The following is a 26,518-nucleotide window of genomic DNA, read 5'->3' as shown; positions in this document are numbered from 1 at the left end:
ATGAGACAGCTCAGCGATGTCGAGTACCAACCAAGGAGCTGTTGAGGCGATTGCTGTCGATAAGGTTGGAAGCTACGGTGTTATTGCAGATAGCGTCTAAAACGGTCCTTCCCTAACGGCCCACAGCGTTCTATCGGGACTTGTGGGCCTATCGGACAGACACTGTTCGGTCTGTCTGGCATGGCCCGGAATTGAGGCCAACAATAACATAAGGCGTGCATCTTACTGTCGGCCCTGTCTGCCGCCCGTGCCTGGCACATTTGGCGCCTCTCACGTAACGGTATGTAGAGGAGAGATCTCGGCCAACTATTTTGGCCTCATCGTGATTGAGACGTTCGGCTGCTTCCACCTCCGCCTGTACCAGGTTCATAGGATACCACCTTACGGATATCAGACGAGGAAGCGGGGGCAAAGTGGTCGAATCGATTGCTGAGAGAAACTCGTACCGGCTGCACTTTGAGATAAATCGCTTTCGTTCCGCCTACGGACGGCTTGTTTTAATACGATCGATAAGGGTTCATTTATATTAGTCTTCTTTAGAATGGTGTCATGTTTGCTGACGCTGAATTGCTTTAACCTGGATGAGTTTTGTATTGCATACCGATGAACAAATAGGTCAAGTGAAAGCAGGACATCATTAATTAAGTATTTTACTAGCAGCTCAAAACGACAAAATAACTATAATACCCACGACTCGAGACTGTTTCCCGCTCTGCGCAGGGTGCACGTCCTGGTACGGGGACGAATGACGGCCTGACCCCTGCTCACATAAGCTCAATTAACGGGCTATACGAGCCACTAAAATCACTCACCATCAGTTAGATGTGTTTCATTGTCTTTTTCGTCATCAGGCCATCGGTGAAATGATGAGCTGTCATTGTGCTTGGGCAGGTTTTGTAAAATGTCCTGAAGTGGTATCACTGTGCGCGATTAATTACGTTCGTCTCCGCGAGGAATGTAGCACATTACCTTCCTTTGGGGCCTCTCATTAGCGTCATGTTTACGTTATTGGTAATTCAAGAGGTTTTATTGTTTACTTCCATCTCGGTCTGTCTCCATCTGGTGGCAGGCACCATCCATTGATGTCTTGTGAGTCGGTGTGACGCAGATTAGGATTGGATGTCAGAAATTCATTGCAACCTCTTTAGTAACTACAAATTGTTCAATAAGTGCACCAGTTTTCGGAAATGAGGCTCAGGCCAGCACAATGCGCTTTCTGACAACCTATAGCAGGTAATTGGCGCAAATAATATCGTCAACTTTTTTTGGTCGTTACCACGATCTTCAAATTCCAATCAATTCCTCCATCAGTTGATGCCATGCTGCTCCTTCCTGATGGTTTTCTTCTCTTTACTATGTGTGCCGTGATACATCTGCCCTGTCGATCCTGTCCCGTGTGGTGTGACATTTCAAACTTTGCAGTGGGCGGGTCTCACCATGTCCGTCCTGTCCCCGTCCCATCCTGCTCCCTGTCCCATCACCTGGTGGTGGTGGGAGCACACAGTCCGGGCATCTCTAACCATTGTGGGCCAGCGACAGCCCCTCGCCCGCCGCCGCCGCCGCCACCGCCGCCACCGCCGCCACCGCCGCCACCGCCGCCTCGACGGCGCTGTTCATGCTCTAGCTCGGAATTCAGATGCAGTAATGCCACTGAATCTCAATATTAACCTACACAGTATACACTGAGCTGCTGTAGGAGGGCACGCCCGAGAACGAAATATATCGCTGATTTTGCTTTATTACTTTGGCAGTTCACGGTAGGTATAAGGTAAAGAAAGTATCGGAAAAAATGTCGACTCTCCCTAGAAGTATGAGGAATAAAGTCCTAAGCGCTTAGATGGTTTTCTTCACTGTGGTTCTGTTGTGGTTCAAAATGCATCTCTGCCGGCCAAAACGGTAAACATTCATGACAGATCGGTGTTACCGACGCGGTATTTATCCTCTGCACCCCTGCGGTATGTGACGGCGGTATGTGGCGGCGGTGGCGGGGAGGGCCGCTGGCGGTCCGGTGCTGGGTCCGGTCACCCGGTGCTGGGTCTGGTCAGTGCTGGGTCCGGTACCGGGTCCGGTGCTGGGTCCGGTACCGGGTCCGGTGCTGGGTCCGGTGCTGGGTCGGGTGCTGGACCCGGTCTCCCGGTGCTGGGTCCAGTGCTGGGTCCGGTGCCGGGTCCGGTCACACCCGAGCTCAGAGGTCGGAGGTGAGAGCGGCGCGGCGCCTGTCTGTCCACGCAGGTGCGGGCAGTCCGCTGCTGGCCGCCGCCCGTCGGCGCTCCTCCGACCAGCTGGATGTGCAGTGGAGCTTCTCCGGGGAGGAGGGGAAGGCCGCCGGCCTCAGCCCAGGTAGGTGCGGCTCCCGTGGCGGACGCCGTCCGTCGGCGGTACGTCCTCCCTCCGGGCAGCACTGCTGTCGCCTCCCGACCGCCACGCAGCGGTGCACCGGCCCACAGCACCGCTAATTGATGCACGACACCCCGCTCGCCCTGTGGCTTTTGCAATTTCGATCTTACGTCTGATCTGTTGTAAATAGTTAATGTTGTGTTATAGTGTGCATTTGTGACTAATACCTGCCGTTTTTGCAGTTTTCTAGTTAGTCTAGTGATATGTGTTCAAAGATGTAAGTCTATATTCTTTTAATGCCTAATTTCAATCCTGTGCAAAGTGTCGTGCTAACCACTGTGTTCGTAAATTCCCGGTTCGGGTCGGGTCCTGATGCCAAGGTCCTCTACCGTGCCTGACTCTCCCCTCACCCTCTCCCTCTCCCTCAGATGGCGAGTACGACCGCCTGGACCACGCGCGGGCCACCAACGACCCCAAGCCCAACTACACCAAGATGGACGGCACGCTGCGCAAGTCCAAGTCGAAGATCACGGACAGTGACGAGGACAATGAGTCGACCGGCGGCTCGTAGCCACCAGCGCGGGCCTCGCTCGGTCCGCTCACAGACTCAGCACTTGGCATGTGGAGAGCGATAGGCAGGTGCATCCCATGCCATCCGCAAGGAGTGCGGGGTCGTCAATAAGACTTGCCGGCAAGCGGTCGAAAGGTGGATCCTTGAGTGTTGCTGGCGGACCGTTTTGTGCTCAAAGACCATAAGAAGCATCGTCGTTGATGAACTCGGTTCTCGTGCTTTCTGAGCTTACGTACAGTGGCGTTCCGTGGACACATTTTAGCGGCGGCAGGGCTCGGCTCTGCACATATTGCTGCAGGACACGGTGATGAGCTGGGACAGAAATGCGAGAATAGTGCGTTGAACTCTTGGTGTCTAGTTAGTGGAACATGGAACATATGCAGTTGTACGATCGATTGGATGCGTCTCAACAGACTCAAGATAAGCGGATTTCTCAAATGAGTGCATGAATTCATGTTTGGTTCAGCTGATTTTTTTTCAGCCCGGTGACCGCTATTTACTGGCTCTTCAGTGAGGGTCTCAATATTTACACGAGGCCTTTTTATGCGTGGAACAGTTTGTTGCTATTTCCACTCTTTTTATATTTTCATTGCAATCTGCTGTTATACAAAGCAGGTAGTTGACACGCGCTACCACCCGAGTACACAACCTGTCACAACATCTAGGTAGTCCTTTCGTTTACATGAGGATTAGTTGAAAGCGCAAGTCGTATTTTCGGTTGGTATACCTACCTATAACAGGGGGAAGAAATTCCCTTGTGCCCCATATGCTGTAGTTCGCTGCGCATCTGGATATGTTCGATTGAACACTTGGCCGGTATGTTCCCGCTGTCGCCGACGGAGACCAGGGCTCACCAACTATGCCGCGTGCCCTCTGTGATATGTGTCGCCATTGTTACCGTTTGTATGTGTGTGTGTGTGTCGGTGTGCTGCCCGAGCGCATCATTGTGGCGGGTCCATATCATGTAGCCGGGCTCCGCGCCATCGGAGCCGGCCCATCACCATCGCTATGCAACTTATATATGCGAACTGTGTGCTGGGTTTGTTAGGGGTTCTTTGGTTCTGGGGTTTGGGAAAGGTAGTGTGCAAATGTGAGTGACTTGTGTCGATATCTGCGAGAGGTTCCTCGCTAAGATGTCCATTCTGACATGGACTTTGCTGTGTCTTTGCGATGCTGATATATGGGGTCATGTGAATTGTGTAGAATTGCTTAAGATTGTGAACGAGGTGTCCTGGTGTCTGCTGTATATGAATATCCATCGTATAAAATGTGTTTAAACTCCCTCGGTAACTTGCCAATCGGTGTACTGCTAAATTCCCCCCTCCCATCGGCTTCCTGAAGTAAAACAGCTAAATTTCGGCTGTCGCAAACCACAGTGGGCTAAGGTATTCCCTGTCGAAGTCTTATTTGCTACCAAAAAGGTGTAATTTTTTTCCCTTCAATCGTTTAAAATTCTTAACATGATGCAAGTACCTAAACTAGATGTCTACCATGAAACATCTAAAATGTAATATCATAGACCTCTGTACACCATAGACACCATAATATCATGGACCTCTGTGGTGTACAGAGGTCTATGGTAATATGTAAAATTATCGTAGGCATGAGCGTGATTATAACGCTGGGAGAAACCAGCCGGTCTCAGGTTTAGGGATCGGGCATCTTTAGCTTTTGTGTGTAGTCGTTACCTGGAATTGATTTTTAAAGTTTTTCTTGAAAATTTATCCATGACTACAAGCGATATGCTTTTGATTTGTTCCGTCATATACTATTTGCTTTTTTTGTAAAAATGCTCACCAACTAAGTCGTAAAAACATGCTTCATTGCGCATTCGTTATCTTCGTGTCCAATTCGTAGCAAATCAGCAGTCCCGCTACTCATTTCAATGTTACCTCCTGACTCGGATGGACTCCAAAATCCCATTTAGTGTTGTATGCCGGCTGTTATTAGTCGTTAAGGTAATGTACGATTGTGATTCACGTTGACGTATTCAATAGTGCAACACAGTATATTTACGATAACCTGTAATCATTTTGCATGTTGTTGCTTGTTTATCGAGTTTTCACCCGCCATTCTTCCGTATGAAAGAACGGTCATGCAATTTGTATGCACAAAAACAGGGATGGATTGTGTAATTTTGCATTCCTGTTCACAACTATAGGTAGTGTATTATTGTGTAAATATATTTGTTTTGTAACAGTGTGTTTTGCTCTTGTGGGATTGCTATTCAACATGTGCACCCCGTAGACTTACAGATTCAGCAACAAATAACAAATATCAATTAGAACCATAAAGCCTTGGGGGCATTCCACGTCAAATCGAACAAAAATCGGCTGTTTTGCACCTTACCATCAGCGATTTCATTATAAATTTGTGAGCGAGTTCCTGTGTCGCCCCGAACATTACATTGATGTTTTTTGCACATTCTGACCACAGGTCTTCTAAATATAGGGCATCGAATTTTTACAAAATGTTGCATCTTTATATTTTTGAACGACCATAACTTTGGTTGTACTTGTTTGATTTGGATGAAATAAACCTTACTGTTTAGGTAATTTCTTAAGCATTTGTTTAGAATTGCAACTACTTAAATATATGACCTTGAAATTTGCTTAACTCTGTTCTTAAGCACAAAAATTGAAATAGCAAAAAACACGTCACCTTCGATTTGGCTAATTTTCATATATGTTATTGCCTACCATATTCTTAACAACCTGTGAAAAAATTAGAGTGGGCCATTCATAAGTTTTGAAGAAAATGGCACATATGCAAACGTATGTTAGCACGCGCAGTGGAGGGGGAAGAGTGAATTTCGCCCCACCCCTCCTGTTTTTCGCCAATATCTCATAGTATTAATGCGAAATTAATTATAGCTACCTGTCCAAAATTGAATTGCACATCTCATCGTGTAAGCAAGAAGAAAATCGGTTCACAACTGGTCTAGTAATAGCGGTGTAAAGTGAACATCCTGTCGCCGCGGCGACGCGGCGACTCGGCAGCCGGCGCCGGCCGCTAGCCGCCGCCTGAATTGTAGACTGTGCCGGGACGGAACGGAATGGTTCCGTCTTTACATCGTGCTCCTTACCGCTGATTACGTTCGATTCGCGTCAAATTTTGTGAAAAGACTAAGAAATGTACAGGCAATCTTATGGTGTAAGAATTTTGAAAATCGGTTGGTAAACAATTGAAATATGAACGTGTAAACACAAAATTGTGATTGCTGCGTTTCCCGCGTCGGCCGATCCCGCCTCAGCCGGCGACATGTTACTCTTAGCAGGTCTCTAACTGCCATATTTATTATTGGATTAACTAGAAATTCCCCATACATACTCAAAAATGTATATTCTTTCGTATAGTGAAGATAAAAAGACGTGAAGATATCGTTGCGTGATAATGTTTTCGTTGAATTTTTGGCTTCATGATGCATTTCCACACGGCTCAAAATTCACCGCAAAATACCGTTTGCCTGAGACACTTTTACTATGTAACTTGAATGCTTGACTACGATGACTATGTATTTCCATTCTCGCAGAGTTTGGGATATCACTAATCAGCAATCATTCATTTCAGAAGTGTACACAAGCAAGCATGTCTTGACTCTGTCTTTCAAGGTCACGCGCGGTTGCGTGATGTCGATGCATGAAAACGGCGTTTGCCGCGAGAGTTATGAATGGCCCACTCCAATTTTTTTCACAGATGGTTAGGAACATTGTGACGGACATAATATGTAAAAATTAACCGAATCGAAGGTGACGTGTTTTTTGCTATTTAAATTTTTCTGTTTTGATTCAAGGTCAAATGCATTTCAAGGTCACTTCAATTTAATTTTATAATTAAAAATCAAAGCCTTATCAATTGCCTACAAGACCCTGTTAATATCATTTTGATACCAGAAAAGGAACCAGAGTTATAGACATTTAAAACATTGATGTGTGGCATTTTTGGCTATATTCGATGACCTATATCTCAGCGATACTTTATCAAATTTCGAAAATATTATACGTAACTCAGTTTTGAACCATGCCCAGTCTGCCTACAAATTTTCAGAAAAATCGAAGGGGATGACGGATTTCGGTGTTTGATTTGACGTGGAATGCCCCCTTGACAAGCCGCGCTATATCTAGCATTTACCAGGTCATAGCCATTGACCCTTAGGTATAGTCACAGTCAGGCATGAAACAACGGAGATGCGCGGCCATCCTCGATTGCGGGGGAATGGCGATGAGGGCCTCGTCGCTAAGTTGTACTTAAGTTGTGCTTAACTTTTTAAGTAGGTACACTTAAACAAGCAAAAAAGTGTATCATTCGACGCGTCTTGACGTGCTGAGTTCACTGGTGCTTTTGTTTTTGCTCTCTGTTAATTAGGTCAAAAGGTATAAGCGAAAAGCTTTTGACCTGTTTTAGCCAAATATTTACATTTATACCTCCCAAAACCACCTAAAATATTAACCTAGAGCAACCAAATTTGCACAGGGCGAAAATTCCGGGGGGACACATACCTACCAAATTTGGTGTTTTTAGGTGCCATAGGAGCCAATCGCGAAGGTAGTCGCATCGACCCCCCCCCGCCCCCGCCAGGCCGCGTTATGAAAAATGCCCTGCCAGGGCGAAGGTTAATACATAAAAGGTGTAGAATTGCCAGGGTTACTAAGCCATTATCTCTAAATTTCGAAATTTTTAGATTTTGACCCTCAAAAATGGAAAAATGGATATAATTGCCGAAAAATCTCAATAGTTAGTTTTTCGATTTTCGAAAAAAAAACGAAATATATGTATGTACCTACTAGCGCCTATTAACTCCTATTCAGTATTCACATACCACATTTTAGATCGATACCTCTTTTGTTTTGCCAAGTTATAGCTAAAACACTGTTCAAAATTGATGACGTCAAATTTTCGAACTCATTTTTTTTTTTGCAATTCTAGATCACCTACCGCAAAACAAAGACCACCATTAGACTCACCATGACGAGCTGCATCGAATCAATGCCCATTATAGCGCATTTCCCTAGAAGACCCGTGAACGGCAAAACATTTCATCTTTGACCTGACCTGTGACGTCATCGGCGGCCCCGAGGTCAATGAAATCGGATATTTCTCGACAAATTTGACAGGGCTTTCGAACGCCGTTTGAATTTTGCGGATCCCTCAAGTAGCTTCGGAGATACGAGGGGGGAATAGCCCCCCCCCCCTACCAGGTCGCGTTATAAACAAACCCCACCAGGGCGCGGGTTAACGGGACGGTTTATGTTCCAAATCAATCATCACTCCTTCAGCAGCTCTTTCCCACCGAGGTATCTAACAAGACTATTCAATCAGTATGTTTTGATATTGTGTGTGTATGCCTCTACGGAGGCATCGTCTGACCGCATAAATGTCACCGATGTGACTGAGCCAGTGTCTTGATATGGAGGATAGACATTGGCTTTCGTCGTGAGCGTTGAGTAGTGCAATATCTTATCTAGACCAAACAAACAAGTCAGTCACCGCGCATACCAGCAGCTGAAGCACCCAATACACTGATACACCATTGGCCTTGGGATGGGCGGTAGGGTGAACATTTCAGTTCAACATGGTGAGCATATACAAAGTTCCTTGCTGCTCTTGTGTCGGAGACCTCAGGCGCAACGTGTCGTCGGACACACAGCCGTATCATTACGGAAAGAGTCGCCGGCATCGTCTTGATTTACCCAGTCATATTTTCATAACTTCACACCACGTATTTTTACAAACTTATATCGAACTAGCCCTCGCGGTTATAGGGGGGGGGGGGTCGAATGAGCCCCTCCGTCGTTTTTTTTTTTTTTGCAAATAATTTGCGCAAAAAGTGGCTGATCGTGACGAACCTTTTGACACCCACGAGTCAATTAATCATACACCTACCCTAAAAAAGTGCATGACCCTGACCCAAATGGCTTTTGGCCTGTGACCTGTTTCTCGGGATCATGTCAGGCTGAATTGCGATTCGACACCTATGTCTCAGCGCATGTTATCCGCGTGCGCTTCCAGTCTTTTGAGGTTGTAAACGCTCCAATATGTGAAATGATGTTTGTAACACGCATTATTGTGGGTATCAAGGTCACATGACGGTCAGATCAAGGTCATTGACCTAAGATGACCTTTTGGTTCTTTCTTTCATGTTTTCCATATTTTCAAGAAAGGTTTTTGAGCTGATTTCGAATTTACCATCCATTTGAATATTTGATTAGTAGTTTTGAATTTTGATGCCTATGTAACATGTTACGAAGCCGTCAGTGGTGCATGACACCTACTATGGACAGTGGCGCGGGAACCTCTTCCAGACTGGGGGGCTGAACATAATAGAGATCAACCTAGGGTACCCCCAAATCTAGTTTTCTCACCGGTTTTAGGCCACTTATTTTTCAGACTTTGGCCTTTTCAACAACAACAAAAAAAAACGAAAAAAAACAAAAAAGTGAGGTATTCCGTCTCAGCTGAGTGAAGAAACTACCGTTTTGGCAACCTGGAGTAAAGGTTTTAATCTGCCAAATGAGTTGCCGAGCCAGTGAAAGAGGCGGATTTTTCACTAACATGCTTTCTTCCTTTGTGACCCACAACCCCTTATTTGGGGAGGACAAGCTGCCCAACGGTTCCTGGCCTCATGAAAAGTTGTGGGGCACCGCCCCCACGGCCGCAGAGTTGTGGGGGCAAGCTTCCCCCACTGTGCCCTCCCCCGGTTCCCGCGCCTATGTATGAATCTATGAAATTATGTTGGTAGATTTCCGATTTCGATTCCTCCAGCTGGGGGGGGGGGGGGGCTCAAATACATTACGAGCCCCCAGCCGAAAAGCTGGGGGGGGCTCAGCCCCCGCTAGCCCCCCCCCCCCCCCCCGGTTCCCGCGCCACTGACTATGGACGGCTGGCAGAACGCCTACTGGTTGACCTGACCTGACCTGACCTGACCCGACCTAGCACAAATGCCTGAATACCTACACCATCATTGATCATAACTTCATGAAATTAGTAATTAGGACAAAAACGAAACAGTCTCACTTTACAAAGTTCTAATAGGTGCCGATTTTTCCGACTTTTGGGTCATTGACCTGACCCGGAAGGTCACGCATTGGTCCAGGAACTTATATTTAGGTAGTATCGACTTCCCTCATCACGGACAATAGGCTCCTTTTTTCCGGGAAGCTCTAGCTCGATCAGGGCCCAAACGGCTGGAGGGGGGTCCCCCGTAATCCGTCAGATGCTGTAAAAAGGCCAATGCGGGTTAGGGTTAGTGTATAGCGCGCCCGGCCCGCAGCAGTGAATCAGGGAACATCTGTGACCGGACCAACAGGCCTTTAACCCGCGACCCGGTGGGGGGGGGGGCAAAAGGCCCCCTCTCAGTGTTTTTTCGCAGGTAACTCAAAAACGGCGGCGAATTTCGACTTGAAACTCTCAGTATCTCTCCGGACAACAATTTCAAACAATTCCTGAAAAAAATAGGTCCCAGGGCATTTTTGGTCACGAGCTATAGAGGTCAACCTGAGGTCATGTTCGGCGATTTTTCGTCGAAAAGTTGTTCACGGGAAACAAATCACAGAAAATCAGAGCTTCATTTAAGCGACTCAAAAATTTGACCGTGTGTATCAAAAAGCATGGCAAATATGATGGCTATCTCGAAATTTCCAAAATATCAAAATCCCTAGATCTAGGGATATTCAAACTCAATATTTAGATTTCTTTAGATATTTTCGAAGTTTCAGGAAATTTTAAAAAATCGGAATATATGTCACTGTCAGAGGGCTTACACATTCCAAAAATTAACAAAATATATCTTAAACTGCCAGAGATTTGAATTATTTGACTATTTATTTATTTATTTATAGACTACTATTTCTTATTTATTTATTACTATTTGAATGACTGAAAAAGTAGCGACTGTTCTTATGACGCCACAATAGGTGTTGTCGGTATTTGTACCTGAAATCAATAAGGAGTAATATTTATGATACTTATTAACCTCTTCCTGACTTAATGTGATCTTTTACGTGAGTAAAGTCACTTTTACGTAAAAATTGTTTTTCGTTGTAAACCGGCACAAGTGGACCTCGTTTGACCTTCCTGTGACGTCATAGGTAAAAAAATGATAAAGGAGGTTTCTGTGGTTGCATATATATGACATGTCTTCATAAAGACTTGAATATTCACAATTTAACATGCCTTTCCTTACGATTCAAGAAAGTGTTTTCTGATTGGTCGAGGCTGACCTCTGTTGTTGTGACGTCACAGGTCATCATCCACTCAGGTGACAATCCACATGCCAGATCTATCATATGCATCATATCCACTCATTTTGTTGGATTTCATTTTTATGACCGACTTCTCGTCATTGTAAATTAGACTGATTTTACCTTGTTTGACCTTCCTGTGACGTCACAGGCCAAATATCAAGGTCATCGATATCCTATCTTGTGCATCTCGATGAGCTCTTTCGAATACCATTTGAATTTGTCCGATCCGGCTATTGGTTCCGGAGATACGACGGGGGGCCCTTTGCCCCCCCCCCCCCTTCCCCCCAGCAGGACGTGGAACCCGCGAGACCTCAACGGGGCGCGGGTTAACGATATTTTCCAGGGATGCGGAGCCGTGGAAATTTCAAACGGCTCCGGCTCCGGCTCCGGCTCCGGAGAAAAAATCGGCTCCAGCTCCGGCTCCGTACATCCCCTTTTACTTCACCACCAATAACTCGCTCTTATTCCGGTCCACGGGGGCAGGTGAGGTGTCTCAGCTTTCTCGCAGACCATTTTTTTGTGATTTCCTCTATTTTCTTACGCGAAACAGTCTATTTCGACCTTTGCTAGTGTCATGGTTTATCTTAGAGATAGTGATTCAACTAATAATCATTGTTAATTGCTCGTTTAATGGTAGTTTTGAAAGTTTATCACCACCGTGGCTTCGCCGTCGTCGCCATATTTGAAGCTCATGAAAAATGTGTTCCATTCGTAATTGCGCGGTGCGCCCACCCTATTTGCGCCCTATTCTTCAACCCAGACAAACAGCATCTGGTGGTTGGGACACATTTCATTGAACACTTTGATTATTAGAGCGCTCACCTTACCATTACCTTAGCCTTCACAGCATAAATGGTTAATGGGCTGACACGTTCAAATAGGCTACTTAGTTAGGTGGCAAACCGTTGTTCTTAATAGGGCGCTTTTACATGAGAGGCATGGGCGCTTTTTGATGGGGGAGTCCGTAAAAGCGCCCTTTGCAGATGTGCCGGAAAGTTTTTCTCTTGTTAATTTTTCTGGGTGTGATACTAATTGGGAGTTGTTATTTGATGCCAAAATAACTGGAGGTACAATTTGAGATATCATCAAACATGACAGCTGGTCAACTTTAGCCGCAATAGGCCGATATCCTTAACCCTCACCGGACCTATTGGTTTTCTACATACGCGCCGGCCGAGGGGGGGGGGGGCGGGTACGACCCCCCCTCGCCGTTTCGCCCCTGGTAGAGCTAGCGCGTCGCGGAAAAAACGAGCGTGTGCGCCGTTACGAGACGCAGAGATTGGTACCCGATTTTAAGGTCCTAGTTCAACCAGTGACCTCTGAGGTCAGGTCAAGTGCCCCAAGGTACGGTTCAGTTTTTGGTGAATAACTTCGCAAAAAACGGCCGCAGAGCCGCGATTTTGGCAGCATCGTGTTCGCCTCGCTCAGGCGCGTCGAATGATATACTTTTTGTCCGGGTCAGGTCAGCTTAGGGTGTTGACCTCAGGTCAAGGTCAAGTCAGCACCCCCAGGTCACTAAGTTGGTCGAAAGAGGTCATTTCGCATATCATTCGATTCGGCAGGTCTTCCTGAGTCCATTGGTGCCTTTCCTGACTTGATAGCTCAATTTGATCAAGAGTTATTGACGAAAAACTAATATGACCTTGATGACGTCATAAATGACGTCACGCAAGGTCAACATTGCAAAAGTGACGTATCTAACCTTGCAAGGAGTGCATCACATCACGATTCTGTGTGCTTGAGATAGTTGGAGATCGTTCCCGGCGCCAGAATAGCAGTTTTCATTTTTCCCCATTGACTTATAATGGTGAGGTCACGAAAATGACCTGACCTCATATGACCTTTAGGAAAAATCCGAGATATACAAGTTGTGAGACTCATAATGGATACTAGATCCTGCAAGTTTCATTTCCCTGTGACATCTCCTCTGGCAGTGAGGGCGTTGCGAAGTTGCGACATCTGAAGACCGTGCAGAGGTTCACTTATGACGTCATAGGTCAGTGACCTGACCTGACCCAAAAATGCGGTTGGTGTCAAAAGATTCGGCTTGAATCAAAGATCAAATATGCCAAGTTTCTGCTCTCCATCGCCAGCGTGTTCGGAGCTATCGCGAAAAAACCCTAGGGGGGGGGCAGCACCCGCCCCCCCCCCCTCGGCCGGCGAGGGTTAACCCTCGCCCGCACATGGGGGGGGGGTGGTTGCCACCCCCCCCAGGTAGTCTTTCTGCTCTGCACTCAACATTTTTAGAGCTAGATGGCTGATTTTTCGTATAGCTGCTCCTCTATCCTTTCTTGATGTCCACTGAAAATTTCAAGTTTCTGTGGTTTTTGGTGTCGGAGATATGACCTTGTTTTTCAGGTCATGTCATGACCCAAATGGCCAATTCTCAACATCTTGCGTTGGCTATGGGCCTTGTGAGCTTTTAACACCTTGATTTCGGCCTTTTATGCCAATCCTACCTCCCACCTATCATGAAACATGTTGTTCGACGATGTACAGAGGTCAAGGTCAGGGTCAAGGTCAACCTAGGTCATCTAAGATAATTGCGTTTTAGGCAAGCTGAATTTACTTTTTTTGAAATTTTTTGACTACATTTTTGGCAAAAGCTTCTCAGATCATGATTTCATGTAATATGGACACATAAACAATCGGTGCACACATCAGTATACACACAGACACACACAGACATACAAACACATATTATTGACCTTGACCTAACTTGACCTGAGATGACCTCAGCAGCAAAAACCTGGTCGGGTAGTGTGACAAAGAGGTTCTAGCTGGCTTGGCACCAGAAAACGGCATCGTCATCGGTATATGACAAGCAGCGCGCTTGATATCCAACGGTGACCTAAAACAGCAACATTTTTTAGTTTGACCTGACCTGGAAGGTCAATGACTGACCTGAGAAGGTAAAACTGGGTATCATTGGATTCGTCTCTTCCCAAAGAATCTTTTTGGTCTTTACCGCTAAGCTCTATCTCCAACAGGAACGAAATGGCGCGGGGGGGGTGGCAACCCCCCCCCCCCCATGTGCGTTCTAGGATGGGAAAATGGCATGTGCGGGCGAGGGTTAAGGTGGCGCAATATGACCTCTCTCCCCTACGATTGCAAGAAAAAGACGATGAGATTGGTGCACGTTGCTTCTGTATTTGCATAACAAGGCTATTTTCATATTTTGGATACCGCATGTTTTACGGCCTTGAACTGCCAAACCGAACTAGGTCAATAATTTTTTCCTCTTCAAAAAAAAGAGCCGGAGTCGCCCCCTTTTTTGACGGCTCTGGCTCCGGCTCCGGGCAAAATATGCCGGCTTCGGCGGCTCCGGCTCCAGCTCCGGCTCCGGCTCCGCACCCCTGATATTTTATGTTACGGGCATCACGTCACTGGCGGAGATACCCAATGCTTAAAGAGTCAAGAGACGTCATCATTTAACGATTGTGCATGTAGGCATATGTGCATATGCATACAATAGCTGACCTGTCACCCACTCCGAGAACTAACGGGACGCCAGTGCTGCGCTCATTTTTCATAACCGATATTTTTATAGCTAGAACATGGACCTCTGTATGCAGAGGCCTATGGCTAGAACTATATCTCAGCAGCACCTCTGTCGATAAGTCGCTGTACTCCCAAAGAGGCGCCGGTAAGGGGGTATAGGGCCTTGCCCGGGAGGGGACAGGGGAGCGGGGTGGTCCTGTCCGCTGTCGCCACACCGGCTGGGCAGGCGCGCCAGCTCGCCAGTCGCCGCCCGTCGAGACCCAGCCGAGATGTGAGGACAGTGCTGCCGCACTGCGCGGCTGCGCCCCTCGCCGCTGGACAGTCGGGGCCCGGTCCAGGTGCCAGGGTCAGTCCGGGGCGCCCCTCACACCGACCCGCATCACACAGTGGTAGTGTCGGGCAGATGGTGTCGGTGCCGAGCTATCCAGTGTGACACGGCGCTGCGGAGGTGTCGGTGTGTCAGTCGGTGTCAGTGTCAGACGGTGTCAGACAGGAGGCGGCGGCGCGCTGACGGTTTCTAAATCAGCCCGAGGGCAGGAGCGTAGTGCGGCGAGGTCACGAGCGTCGTTACGAGCGCCGAACCCTCGGCAATGAAGGTGAGAGTGAGCCTCGCGCTGAGACGGTGACCAACGGCATCTGGGAGAAAGAATCTGATAATATTGAAACTAAGCAGGCTTCGCATGATGTAAAATGTTTTTTGGTAAGATAAATCATAATGACAATGTGACGGAGCATCACTCATTGCGCAGAAAACGGGAGGTCTAGAAAAAAAAGAAGTCAAGCAAACGTAGGTACAAAAACGAGAAGCTGAAAGAAACGAGACGCCAGCGCAACGCCCCTCAACGAATAATAAATAATGCTCAGATTCAATCAACCCAATCTGGTTAAGCAATGGAAGGCTAGTAGGTATTACGAAAACGGGTGATGTTCGTCACTTACCTACTAACTAACTCATTTACTAACTCACTCGTTCATACGCTCACTCTCGTTAACCGATTCTTCAAAATCATCGGCATTACCTACGTCAAAAGCTGATTTCTGCCCGCAAGCTGCCAGCTGAAAATCGCGCCTTTGCCACTTCATTTCCCATTCTTTCCCATTCCCTGTGAACTGGCTTGAGTCTTGACCGTATTATGCGCCTGCGAGGGTTGACAACATCACTGCCTACCATGCACTAAGGGCGATTCGTCCTGGAATATACAGCTTCGATTGGACACACACTGGCTTCTTGGCTAGTCATCGCCTCAAATTGAACACGTCAATGCACACGGTGCCTTTGTCACAGGATGACTGGATTGCTCTCCGCCGACGGAGCCGCGGCTCCGCCGGTAAATCGCTCGCGAGCGATTTAGCGAGCCATTCGCTGTTGAGCGATCACAGACGTTCGCATGCGTGCGTCCGGATTCACAATGCAAATGCACATTGCATACACAAGGACAACTTGAACACCAATAAAAAGTATATGGTTAAAAGCTACAAAAAGTTGATTCATTCATTATTTCATCATCTTCAGTGCTTTTTGCTTAGGCTACTAAAGTACAAAAAGGTGACAAAAGTACGCACAGGGTTAGAAACGGATAAGTGCACGATTTGCTCGTGGCTGTCCCGGCTGCTGATTGCCGCCGAGGTGTCAACTGTCATTTGTGGGATGTGTGGTTCTGTCTGATTTTCCGTCAGGTGGACGCGGCGTCGGTGTCCCTCCTGTTCGGCGACATGCGCCGTCTGGACCAGGCTCTGGAGTCCCGCAGTCAGAGTTGTCACCCGCTCTGGATCCTGGCGGACGGTCTGGTGTCCACGCTCAGAGGCATCGCACAGGTGAGGACGCTGTAAAGCGCAACAACGTAAGACGCGAAGGCCGTCTTCCTCCGCACCAACGTAAGGACGCTGTCCGACTCACTAACGTAAGGCCGCTGTCCGGCGTAACGGAAGGCTGCTTCGCGCAATACCGTAAGGCCGAGCTGCGACGCCACAACATAAGGCTACTGTCCGGCGCAACAACGTAAAGCCGCTGTCCGGCGCACCAACGTCAGGCTGCTTCGCGCAACAACGTAAGACCGAGCTACAACGTCACAACATAATGCTACTGTCCGGCGCAACAACGTAAAGCCGCTGTCCGGCGCACCAACGTAAGGCTCCTGTTCGCGCAACAACGTAAGGCCGCAGTGTCCGGCGCATAAGGCCACTGTTTGCACAACAACGTCAGGCCAATGTTCAGCGCACCAATGTAGATCGTTGTCTGCAATGCAAGACTGTTGCGTTGAATGTACATTTGTGCAGTGTGTATTTATGAAATAAAGGGTATGGATATTGTTTTAATGTCTGAGATGTCAACATCACACACTTCCCCGCACTGTATGATAATCGGTATTCGGCTTACAATATTCAAAGAAAATGTGTTTCTAAGAGTATCGTGTCGTTTTGTTGGTTTGACGAAGGCTTGTAGCCGAAAGCTCACCGCATGGACATTCGAGGCATGAAAGGCAAAAAATCGACTTTTTCAACAAAAAAAAAATCAACTTTTGGCATTGTTTTTACTTCTTCGAGGAAAAGTTCAATGATTCTTCACATATTTATTTTCGCTATGTTTCTCGCTAAAGCACTTCACACCATGAAAACTGTGTGGATGAAGTTGCAGGGCATCACATTGACTCGAATCATTTGATATAATAAGTAATGACATTCTAGCGGTCTTTTCATAATTACCACATCTTATGCGAATAATTGTTTATGAGGCACTGATGACTTTGTGGATTTTCCTTTGGGGGGGGGGGGGGGGAATGGAGGAGGACTTGAGCACAGTCGTCAGTCAAAAAGACGGTAATTGATTTCTTAAATAGGCCTTGTGATTTTTATATGTGGGCGCTTGCCAGTGAACACAAAGCCTCCCCAGCCACATGGACATTGGAAACAGCTCACCAATTTCGAATCGCACTTCTCATCAAATGTTGACCTATGCATGAACGCAAACACAAGGCCCTGTATTCCTCAAACAGATTAGGGAAGCACCACTCCACAGACCATAATTCTTCGACATTATCAGTTCACCTTGCACGATATCAGCAGCAGGTGAACTCCTCGGCTTAGTGCGAGTGTGGTATCAGGTTATGCAGTGAGTCAGGTATGAGATATAGGCATACTCGTGTCTGTTATCTCGTATCTGTTATACCTATGCAGTGTGCATCCTTTGTAATGTTACCGATGCCGATAAACCCATGCCGGTCTGGCAGTGCTGTCCTAAGCCAGAGCGCTACTCTCGTGAGTTCTTCTGAATTACACTCAGCTTAGTATACATAGAACAGATCGGATATAGGTTTGTACCGGAGAGGGGTATGAATTAGAGTAAAATCTGCTAACCAGCGACCATCCACCCTTTCCCTGCCGACCACTCGGGAGCCAGTCCGCGCCGCCGTTTATAGTGGCTTATAGGGGTTTATAGGGCCTCGATGGGTAACGGAGGCGCTCCGCGCCGCCGTTTTTGGCACACCTGTTCGTGCATCTTTTCCGCACATGTTGTGAAAATTTCAGACCCAGGTCGCTCAAGGTCAGGTCACCAGGTCATGTCAAGTGACCTCACCTCAGAAAAAAAACTTAGAATGCTCGTCATAGCTACACCGCGTGAACGATTGCCTTGAAACTTTCAGCGATTCATAAGAGTAACAGCATCTATAAAATGTTAATCTCGGAATTTTGATATCGGTGACCTAAGGTCAGGTCAATTTGCGGTCTCTCCATTATAAGTCAATGGGAGAAAATTGAAATGCGCCTCTTTTGGACGAATGATGTTCAAAACCCACTCAAACATCGGTTCATAGGTAAACATGACACGCTGAATCGGAAAATGCGCCTGTGACCCCTCTGTGTGCCCCTGAGGTCATCTCAGGTCATGAACGGTCACCAGCAGTTTTTTGGCTATAACTTTTGATTAAGACCTGCTATGCTAGAGCGATGAAAACACGTCAGATGTATTCAGCTCGACGATGCGGATCGACTGATATGCAACATGACCCTTTCCGGTCAGGTCGTGACCTTGACCTGAGGTCTAATTTTCAAAATGACCGTTTAAGGTCAACTGTAACGCAGATGCGCTACATTTTTTCATCTTTCATGCGGAATAGCAAGCCGTGCCACAAGCAAAAGTGCAATCATTGACCAGATCGCAGGACGGCCGACCGCGCGCCGGGGTAGCCGGGCGCCGGCGCACTCAGGCCGGCCCAAAAACAGCAGCTGCACCCGACTCGGACGAAAATAGGCAGAGGCTGGGACCGGGAACGCGGATGCCGATCAGCCATGTCGTCCGATGAATGGAGAGCCGGGCTGTGCACGCAAACAAAGTCATTTGACCCCCTGACCGTCGGCCTCAAAACCATCTGGCGCACCGCACGGACACGGTCAGTCGGCTCAATCGGCGGCGATACCTATCTGCGTCGCAGACCGGCGTACACAAGGGGTGCAGCCGGCTTTGACAACAAGGCTCCGCTGTGGACTACCACCCCCAATTCGTGAGAACCAGGATCTGAAGTCGACAAATAGCATGCCGGAGCACACCACCTGCCAGTGGCGAGTCATTTATCAGTTGAACCTTTGGAAAACAAGACTCTGTCCCACGCTCGGCACCCCGCCAGAGAACAAGGAGAGGGGAGCGCAGACCGGCCCTGATTTGAACCAAAACAAGAAAGGGGAGCGGGGACCGACCCGGTTTGTTCGAAAACAGGATGAAATGGAACTCGGTCGCCAACGACAAAATATAGGACATCTGGCCGGAGCTGACTTCAAAACAAGGGGGAGCGGAGGGCCAGCCCCGCCACCTGGCGCCCCAGACGCCGTGATCGCCGGCGGCGAATTCCACCCGACCGCTGCGTGAAAGGGTGTGACTGCCATGGCCGGGGGTGCTGAACTTCAGCAAATCACGAACGTTTGAAGGCGGAGCCAAACGCGCTTTCTGGGAATGGAGGACGAAGATTGGACAAGGAGATGCTGCCCGGCCCTCTGAAGTATGACGTCATCAAAAGTATAAGTTGATGAAACGGAACTGGAACTCTCTCTCTGGCTCTCTCTCGGACGACGCATTCGGCCTCTCGCATCGCGGACAGCCCACGAGACACCAGCGGCTGGCATCACGGCGCCGGCGGCGGCTCTGGCCGCCGGGCCGGGCGCTGGACGGACACGGCCATCATGTCAGCGACTCCATCTCAAGTAAGGTCACGCGGTGAACACGGGTGCGCACCTAGTCCCTAAATCCTTCAAGTAACCCCCCCCCCCTTTCGTTACTGCTATGTGAGCCACATTATATTCCCCTTTTTAGGTGTCGTTGCGCAATAATTTAGGCCATTCAGTTTAGGTAGTTCAATTTATTTTGGGAACCTTCAGTCTAGGTAGCTTAAATTAACAATCCGATTTCGGTCAATTATTTAACTGTGGGCGTGGTGCGAGACGCGTGCCGACGTTGAATGGACCCTCGTCCGGCGCCTTGTGGTGATTAAGACGGATGGAGGGTATTATGCTCCGTGGGGAGTCGGGAAAGGGACGGGCGACTGTGCACCGCACCGTGCGGCGTGTGAAACTCAGTTGCTGGACGGCCGGGCCCCAGAACGTTTTCTTTAAAATTTGGCAGGTACAGGGTTTGAAAGTATTGTGTCAGCAAGAATGTAAATAAATGTGACTTGTAAATATTGCAATACGAGTGTAAGGAGTGGTGAAAGAAAAGGACCGGAGAGTAAAATGTCACAGACCATATGCCATCTACACAGCCGGAGAGGGAGTCGTTGCGGGGGGGAGGAAGTGGTTTCGAGGTATACAATTCGCCATAGTATTTGGTAACAGAACAGTTCTTCCTGTCTGCCTGGTTCTCAAGGGACATCCAAATCCGATAGGGCCCAGGTAGTTTATCGAGCCCGTGGGGCCCGATACCACCAAACGGGGGGTGGAATCCGTCGTCACAGCCGTCAGTGATCGGCTCAGTTGGGGTCAGTCAAGGGGTGGGCCCAATTTTTCTAATCTCGGAAGCCACGACAGTGGCCAGGCTGGCCTCAAACATCTGAACCGATTCCACCCCTTGTTGTCGTCTGGTCAGTGCTGGCCGGTTACCCTCCTGCCTAACAGCGCCCGCACAGGAGCTGTTCATTCTCCTGCCTAACAGCGCCCGCACAGGAGCTGATCATCCTCCTGCCTAACAGCGCCCGCACAGGAGCTGTTCATTCTCCTGCCTAACAGCGCCCGCACAGGAGCTGTTCATTCTCCTGCCTAACAGCGCCCGCACAAGAGCTGTTCATTCTCCTGCCTAACAGCGCCCGCACAGGAGCTGTTCATTCTCCTGCCTAACAGCGCCCGCACAGGAGCTGTTCATTCTCCTGCCTAACAGCGCCCGCACAGGAGCTGTTCATTCTCCTGCCTAACAGCGCCCGCACAGGAGCTGTTCATTATCCTGCCTAACAGCGCCCGCACAGGAGCTGTTCATTCTCCTGCCTAACAGCGCCCGCACAGGAGCTGTTCATTCTCCTGCCTAACAGCGCCCGCACAGGAGCTGTTCATTCTCCTGCCTAACAGCGCCCGCACAGGAGCTGATCATCCTCCTGCCTAACAGCGCCCGCACAGGAGCTGTTCATTCTCCTGCGTAACAGCGTCCGCACAGGAGCTGTTCATTCTCCTGCCTAACAGCGCCCGCACAGGAGCTGTTCATTCTCCTGCCTAACAGCGCCCGCACAGGAGCTGTTCATTTTCCTGCCTAACAGCGCCCGCACAGGAGCTGTTCATCCTCCTGCCTAACAGCGCCCGCACAGGAGCTGCTTATCCTCGTCAGGTCAGCACTGGCCGGGTCATACGTTCCCATTTTCCAACCCAGAACGGCCTCAATTAAGGAGTTTCCGCTCAGCCTGGTCCGCACTGGTCGGTGGCTTAACTTTGAAAAAAGGGGTGACGGTGGAGGACGAGAACGAGAAAGACGAGTTGTTAGTTCGAGCTAGAGTCTCAGTAAATCATCCCCACTAAAGTCAACCCGCACCTAAGATGAATAAGGGACTCAGAGGGGACAGATAATGCACGTCACGCCCCTGTGCGTGGAAAGTCCACCGGCGCGGCCATGGGTTAGGAGGGAGATGAGACGCGAGTGAAAGGGAGGAGGACTGTACAAATAGATAAATCGGGTTTCCCGAATGACGCTGAACTCGGACAGACCCCACTAGATATTAGGCCTCGATTGAGTAAGCCCTGGATGCGTGCAATAAGTCGCGAAATTAAACGTGAGGATGAAGGCGAGTCGGGCACAGACCGCCGAGGAGGGTTTCAAGAAATGTTACCCGGTCAGCCTCGTGTCCTGGCTCGGAGGGGACGACGGGCTGTAGTCTGTCTAACCTCTGGCTAGCGGGACACGGGACCAGTGGCCCGATTGTTCCGGCCCAGGGTAGGCCTGGGTGATAATTAAGGTCACGTGGGCCGTCGCCTGGGATGTGTATCGGCGGGTGGACCGTCGCGAGATGACGGTGTTCCGTCTCGGATTAACAGCCTCGGAGGCTGGGCAGATTTTAGGCTGCCGGGCTGGCCCGGAAGCCCTGAACTATGACTGGAGCGAGATGCGGTCATCAGTATCACGGATGGACCTTAGTTACCCAGCCCGGTTTCAAAAAGATAGGTAGGCCCGCTATCGGTCCCTCAAGTGGTCGGCGCGGGACGTCATTTGAAGAGCGACATAGATAGTTTCGGAGGTGGTTAGGACCCCGGGCGTCTTAGCGAGGGAATCGTATGCCGCCGGAAGAGTAATGCCCCGCGAAGAAACGTATAATGCCGCAAGACGGGGGTGAACATTAGATACCGAGCATTCGAGTCGGGTGATCGCAGTCAGACGGTGCTGGCCACCCGCAGTCAGTCGAGTAGCTCCGGCCATGCTCTGGTCCTTTCGAATAGGTCTGTGACGACAGCTTAACTACCAGCCACGGATAGATAGGGCTTTGGACACCTATGTGCTGGTAGTCGACGATGTGTGTTGAGTGCAGGATGTCCCCGAGTGGACCTGCGTGCGTGGAAGACGCGTGTCGTCTTTGTAGTTAGCCGACGAGAGCTAACCCTTTTTAGGTCGCCGGGTTGGCCCGGAAACCCTGAACTATGGCTGGTGCGAGATGCGGTCATTAGTATCACGGACGGACTTTAGTTACCCAACCCGGCTTTCAAATTTTAGATACGTCCGCCGCGGAAAGCCCGGGCTACTGAGTGCCCTGCGAGCTCTAGCTCCGGAACCGTGGGCTGGAGTGTGTTAGAGATGCTGACTGACCACTGGCAGCAGAAGGTAGGTCCACACGTGAGTGGCCGTAAGACAAGGGCTGCGTACGTTGTTCCAAAGGTTTACCGGCCCATGCTGTAAGTCCATTGTTCGCTCAACAACCTGCGTGCGTGTGTGTTTATTATTTGTGTGTAGGTAGTTCGGCATGGTCTTGGACCCGCTATAAGTCGCGTAATTCAAGGGCGGAGTGCCGAAATCTGTGGTGGTTCGTATATTCTATTCGTGTAGCGTGAGCATTATGAAGCGTTTGTCTGATGTACGGAGCATTGTGGTTATGAAGGGATAACGGTTAATGAAATTTAAGGCCAATGACTCAATAACGACTTGCGCACGCCTTAGCACCACCGGGGGAAGTTAGGAAAAAGGGGAGGGACCGGAGATGGTCAACTCTGGTAAATTACGAGGTATAAGTGGACGAATGACAGGGTTGTAAGAGGATGGATAAATGGACGAATGATTCATACATATATCTGGTGGGAGATGACCCTCAAGCTAGGAAGGGCGCTGTTGTCTGAGAGTGGGACCTTGGGTTATGTAGAGTTGAGTTCTTATTTCAACGTGATCAAGGATAATGGGTTATTATTTATCTCTCCTCCCATTCCTTAACCCTGGCCTATGTGTTTCCGATGATTGATCGCCCCGGAAAGATAGAGTCAGAGTCGGAACGGGTTCGCGAGGGGCTGGACACGGAGAAGGGCTTCTAGGAGCGCACCGACGGAGCTCTCATCACATCTTTCTCTCTCACTACCGAAAGACACTGCCCGGTTAGCCCCGCAACGCCGCGAAACCCCGCTACATCAACAAATAGTACATTCGACGCGTCTCGACGAGAGGAACACGATGCTGCCAAAAGTAATGTCGTGGCTCTCTTGAGTCAAAAGTTATTGACGAAAAACCATTTTCGTTAAAACTGTTATTTTTACAGTTTTTGCCCTCTGGAGGCTGAACCGTTGACCTGAGCTCAAATCTGAGAGCGTTGGTCAGAAAGGTCTGTAAAATGGCTATCGAATGCGCTTTTCTGCGGCGCTGTAGCTCTATTGGTTCCCGAGTTAGCCGTTGGCAGTTTCCAAAACTGGTGAAATGGACTACATTTGACCTTTGATGACCTCTGGCGACCTGACCTTTGACCTGACCCAAAAAATGACCAAAGTGTTTCCGTCATTATTTTTTACGCTTTTTCGAATGCCTCTTACTGCGTGTCGCTACTAGTGGTGTCAATCGGAACTTCAATCTTCGGAATTCCGATTTTGTCCAATGTCCAATTCGGAATTCGGTTGGACAATGGCAGCAGGCTTTGGACAAATTTGGAATATCGCTTGCTACACCTCAACATTTTTAAAAAGTAGTCGTGTTTAACATTGATTGGCTATTAGAAAGCTCAGCTTTCGATATGATTAACACTTTTGAGCTTGTAACGGTACATGAAAAAAATTAATTAACAGTGTTGAGTGTAAACTATTGCGTAAGTGTCGGACATCTTTGGACAAATGGCTGGCTTGGACATTTTTGGACGGACAATCGACATAAGCATTGGACATTGGACGGACTTTGGACATACGTTTTCTGAAATTGATACCACTAGTCGCTACGTGGCCCAGGAGCCGAGTTAGACGGGGGAGGGGGGTGTTCAGACCCCCGGCCCGGCGCGGAAGTCGCGGAGCACCGGCCCGTCGCGGGTTAATTTGCATCCATAAAAGCACTGTGGATGTGCTTAGGTGTAGATTCGCTGAAAATTTTTTTTAACGTCACCCCCTATGTCGAGCCTTCCGCTCCAGCCAAAATCAGAAGTTGATCATGCAGACTGGCGTTAGCAGTTGATACCCATTCTCCCTTACCTTGTGTCCTCCTCTTTTCCATCCCGCGCCCCAGTGGCGGTCTCAGCCAACTTCGCCCTAGTGGGGGGGGGGGGCATATGTTACCACCCACCTCTAACCCAAAAATCAGAGGGCTAGAAAGACGCGGTAAAAAGCAGTCGATAGCTCTAAATGCGTACGTTTGAAAGTATTTCGGTCATTTTTCATCTTGGAGCAATATTGGGGTCACTGGATGTCATCAAAGGTCAAAATTTGCCAAATGTCATTATATTTTTCAGAAAACATGCATTTATCTCAGGAACTATGATAGCTAGAAAAGCGAATTGAAAAGCAATCGATAGCTTTTGAACTCTTCTTTTGATAAGGTTATCATCAAAATTGACCTCAGGTCAACAGTTTAGCCTACAGAGGGCAAAAACTCAAAAAATAGCTGCTTTTTCGCAAAGTGTTTTTCGACAATAACTTTTGACTAGAAAAAGCTACGACATTTCTATGGCCAGAATCGTGTTCCTCTCGACGAGACGCGTCGAACTATAATTTGACCTTGAAAGGTCAACTTGAAAATTTGACCTCAGGTCAAGGTCATGACCTGACCGGAAAAGGTCATGTTGCATATCATTCGATGCGTCTCAACAAGACAAACACAATGAGGCCATCCCCAGCGTCCTATCTCTTTCCAATCGAGAGTTATTGGCAAAAATATGTTTGTAGCCTCAAATGACCTCGGATGACCTTTCTAGAGGCTATCAGCAAAAAAGACACCTTGGTCGTCACGGGTGGTCCAAATCATTGTGATTCTGAAATATCTGGACTGTTCCTATGCGTACACACGGATCTAGAGGCATTTTCATTTTTCTCCATTGACTTATAATGGTAAGGTCACGCCACTGACCTGACCTTAGGTCACGGATATAAAAAATCCGAGATATACAAATTGTAGGTGCCTATAACATCATGCAATCCACCAAGTTTAAAACCTTTCTGACAAACACTGCAGGCTGGACATGATTGCAAACTTTTTTTTTAGGCCTGGTCAGTTAACTTGACCTGGTGACCTGACCTGGGGTCAAAAATTTCACACATTGTCCAAAATTGATGTACAAAAAGCTATGCCAAGCGACGCGGCGCTACGCGCCGCGGTTTTTATTTATACGCAAAAAACGCGACAGGGTGGTAACATATGCCCCCCCCCCACTGGGACGAAGGTTAAACAGCTGGGCGCCTTCAGCACCATCCAGCTAGAGTGGCGTCAGTCGGTTGGCCCTCTGAGGTCCCTTTTTCACGGCTCTGAAGTGCGGCGGTGCACCTGACCGATACGCGTCCAATCCATGCAAATGAGATGCAAGAGACGTAAATGCATCCACTTGTGATCGGGAAGGTCACACCAAAGCGTCAGAGTGTCACCGACTGGCAGTGGCGTGCTGAGAAAGGTGCTGGATGGGGGAGGGGGGGGCGCACTGATATTTCTTGCGATGATGTGGATGGTAGCTCAATTGAAAATATTTGGAAAAAAATACCGACATGAGAGCTCAATACCCAATAGTTAATTGCCCATTGCAAGAAAGGCCGTGAGTATGAGGTGGCTGTGGAGAGAAAACTGTCCGAGATCGCTGCATCTGTGACGCTAAGAAATTCCCCTCGAGAGACGATTCCATACGAAACGTATTCCATGCTCCATTGCACCACATCCTCGCTTACATTTCCACCTGTTCGACCGCTCTGGACAGCCGTGTAGACACTGCTCCGGTCGTCCTTGACAGTCGTTGTTGTATGTATGGCCTGA

At 48.6% G+C, this 26,518-nt stretch overlaps 2 protein-coding genes across 6 annotated transcripts in view; both read left to right on the top strand.

Annotated features, from left to right (window-relative positions):
- LOC122368365 (protein draper-like) overlaps positions 1 to 5,105 on the top strand; it is a 62,069-nt gene extending 56,964 nt beyond the window's left edge. For 2 of the 4 annotated variants that reach the window (XM_043342251.1, XM_043342245.1), the window contains 2 exons: positions 2,233 to 2,340; positions 2,766 to 5,105. In XM_043342251.1, coding sequence (XP_043198186.1) covers positions 2,233 to 2,340; positions 2,766 to 2,908 — 251 coding nt within the window. In that variant the 3' untranslated portion in view covers positions 2,909 to 5,105. The remainder of the gene's footprint in view (positions 1 to 2,232; positions 2,341 to 2,765) is intronic. The other 2 variants (XM_043342259.1, XM_043342267.1) reach the window with 1 other exon arrangement.
- A 9,820-nt stretch (positions 5,106 to 14,925) lies between these two features.
- Positions 14,926 to 26,518, top strand: part of LOC122368356 (urea transporter 2-like) — a 37,466-nt gene continuing 25,873 nt past the window's right edge. The window contains exons 1-2 of one of the 2 annotated variants that reach the window (XM_043342231.1): positions 14,926 to 15,248; positions 16,330 to 16,467. In XM_043342231.1, coding sequence (XP_043198166.1) covers positions 15,243 to 15,248; positions 16,330 to 16,467 — 144 coding nt within the window. In that variant the 5' untranslated portion in view covers positions 14,926 to 15,242. The remainder of the gene's footprint in view (positions 15,249 to 16,329; positions 16,468 to 26,518) is intronic. The other variant, XM_043342223.1, reaches the window with a different exon arrangement.

Source organism: Amphibalanus amphitrite, unplaced genomic scaffold, assembly GCF_019059575.1.
Source record: "Amphibalanus amphitrite isolate SeventyFive unplaced genomic scaffold, NRLGWU_Aamphi_draft 000032F_arrow, whole genome shotgun sequence".
Lineage (NCBI taxonomy): Eukaryota > Metazoa > Arthropoda > Thecostraca > Balanomorpha > Balanidae > Amphibalanus > Amphibalanus amphitrite.
This window is presented reverse-complemented; position numbering and strand designations above follow the sequence as displayed.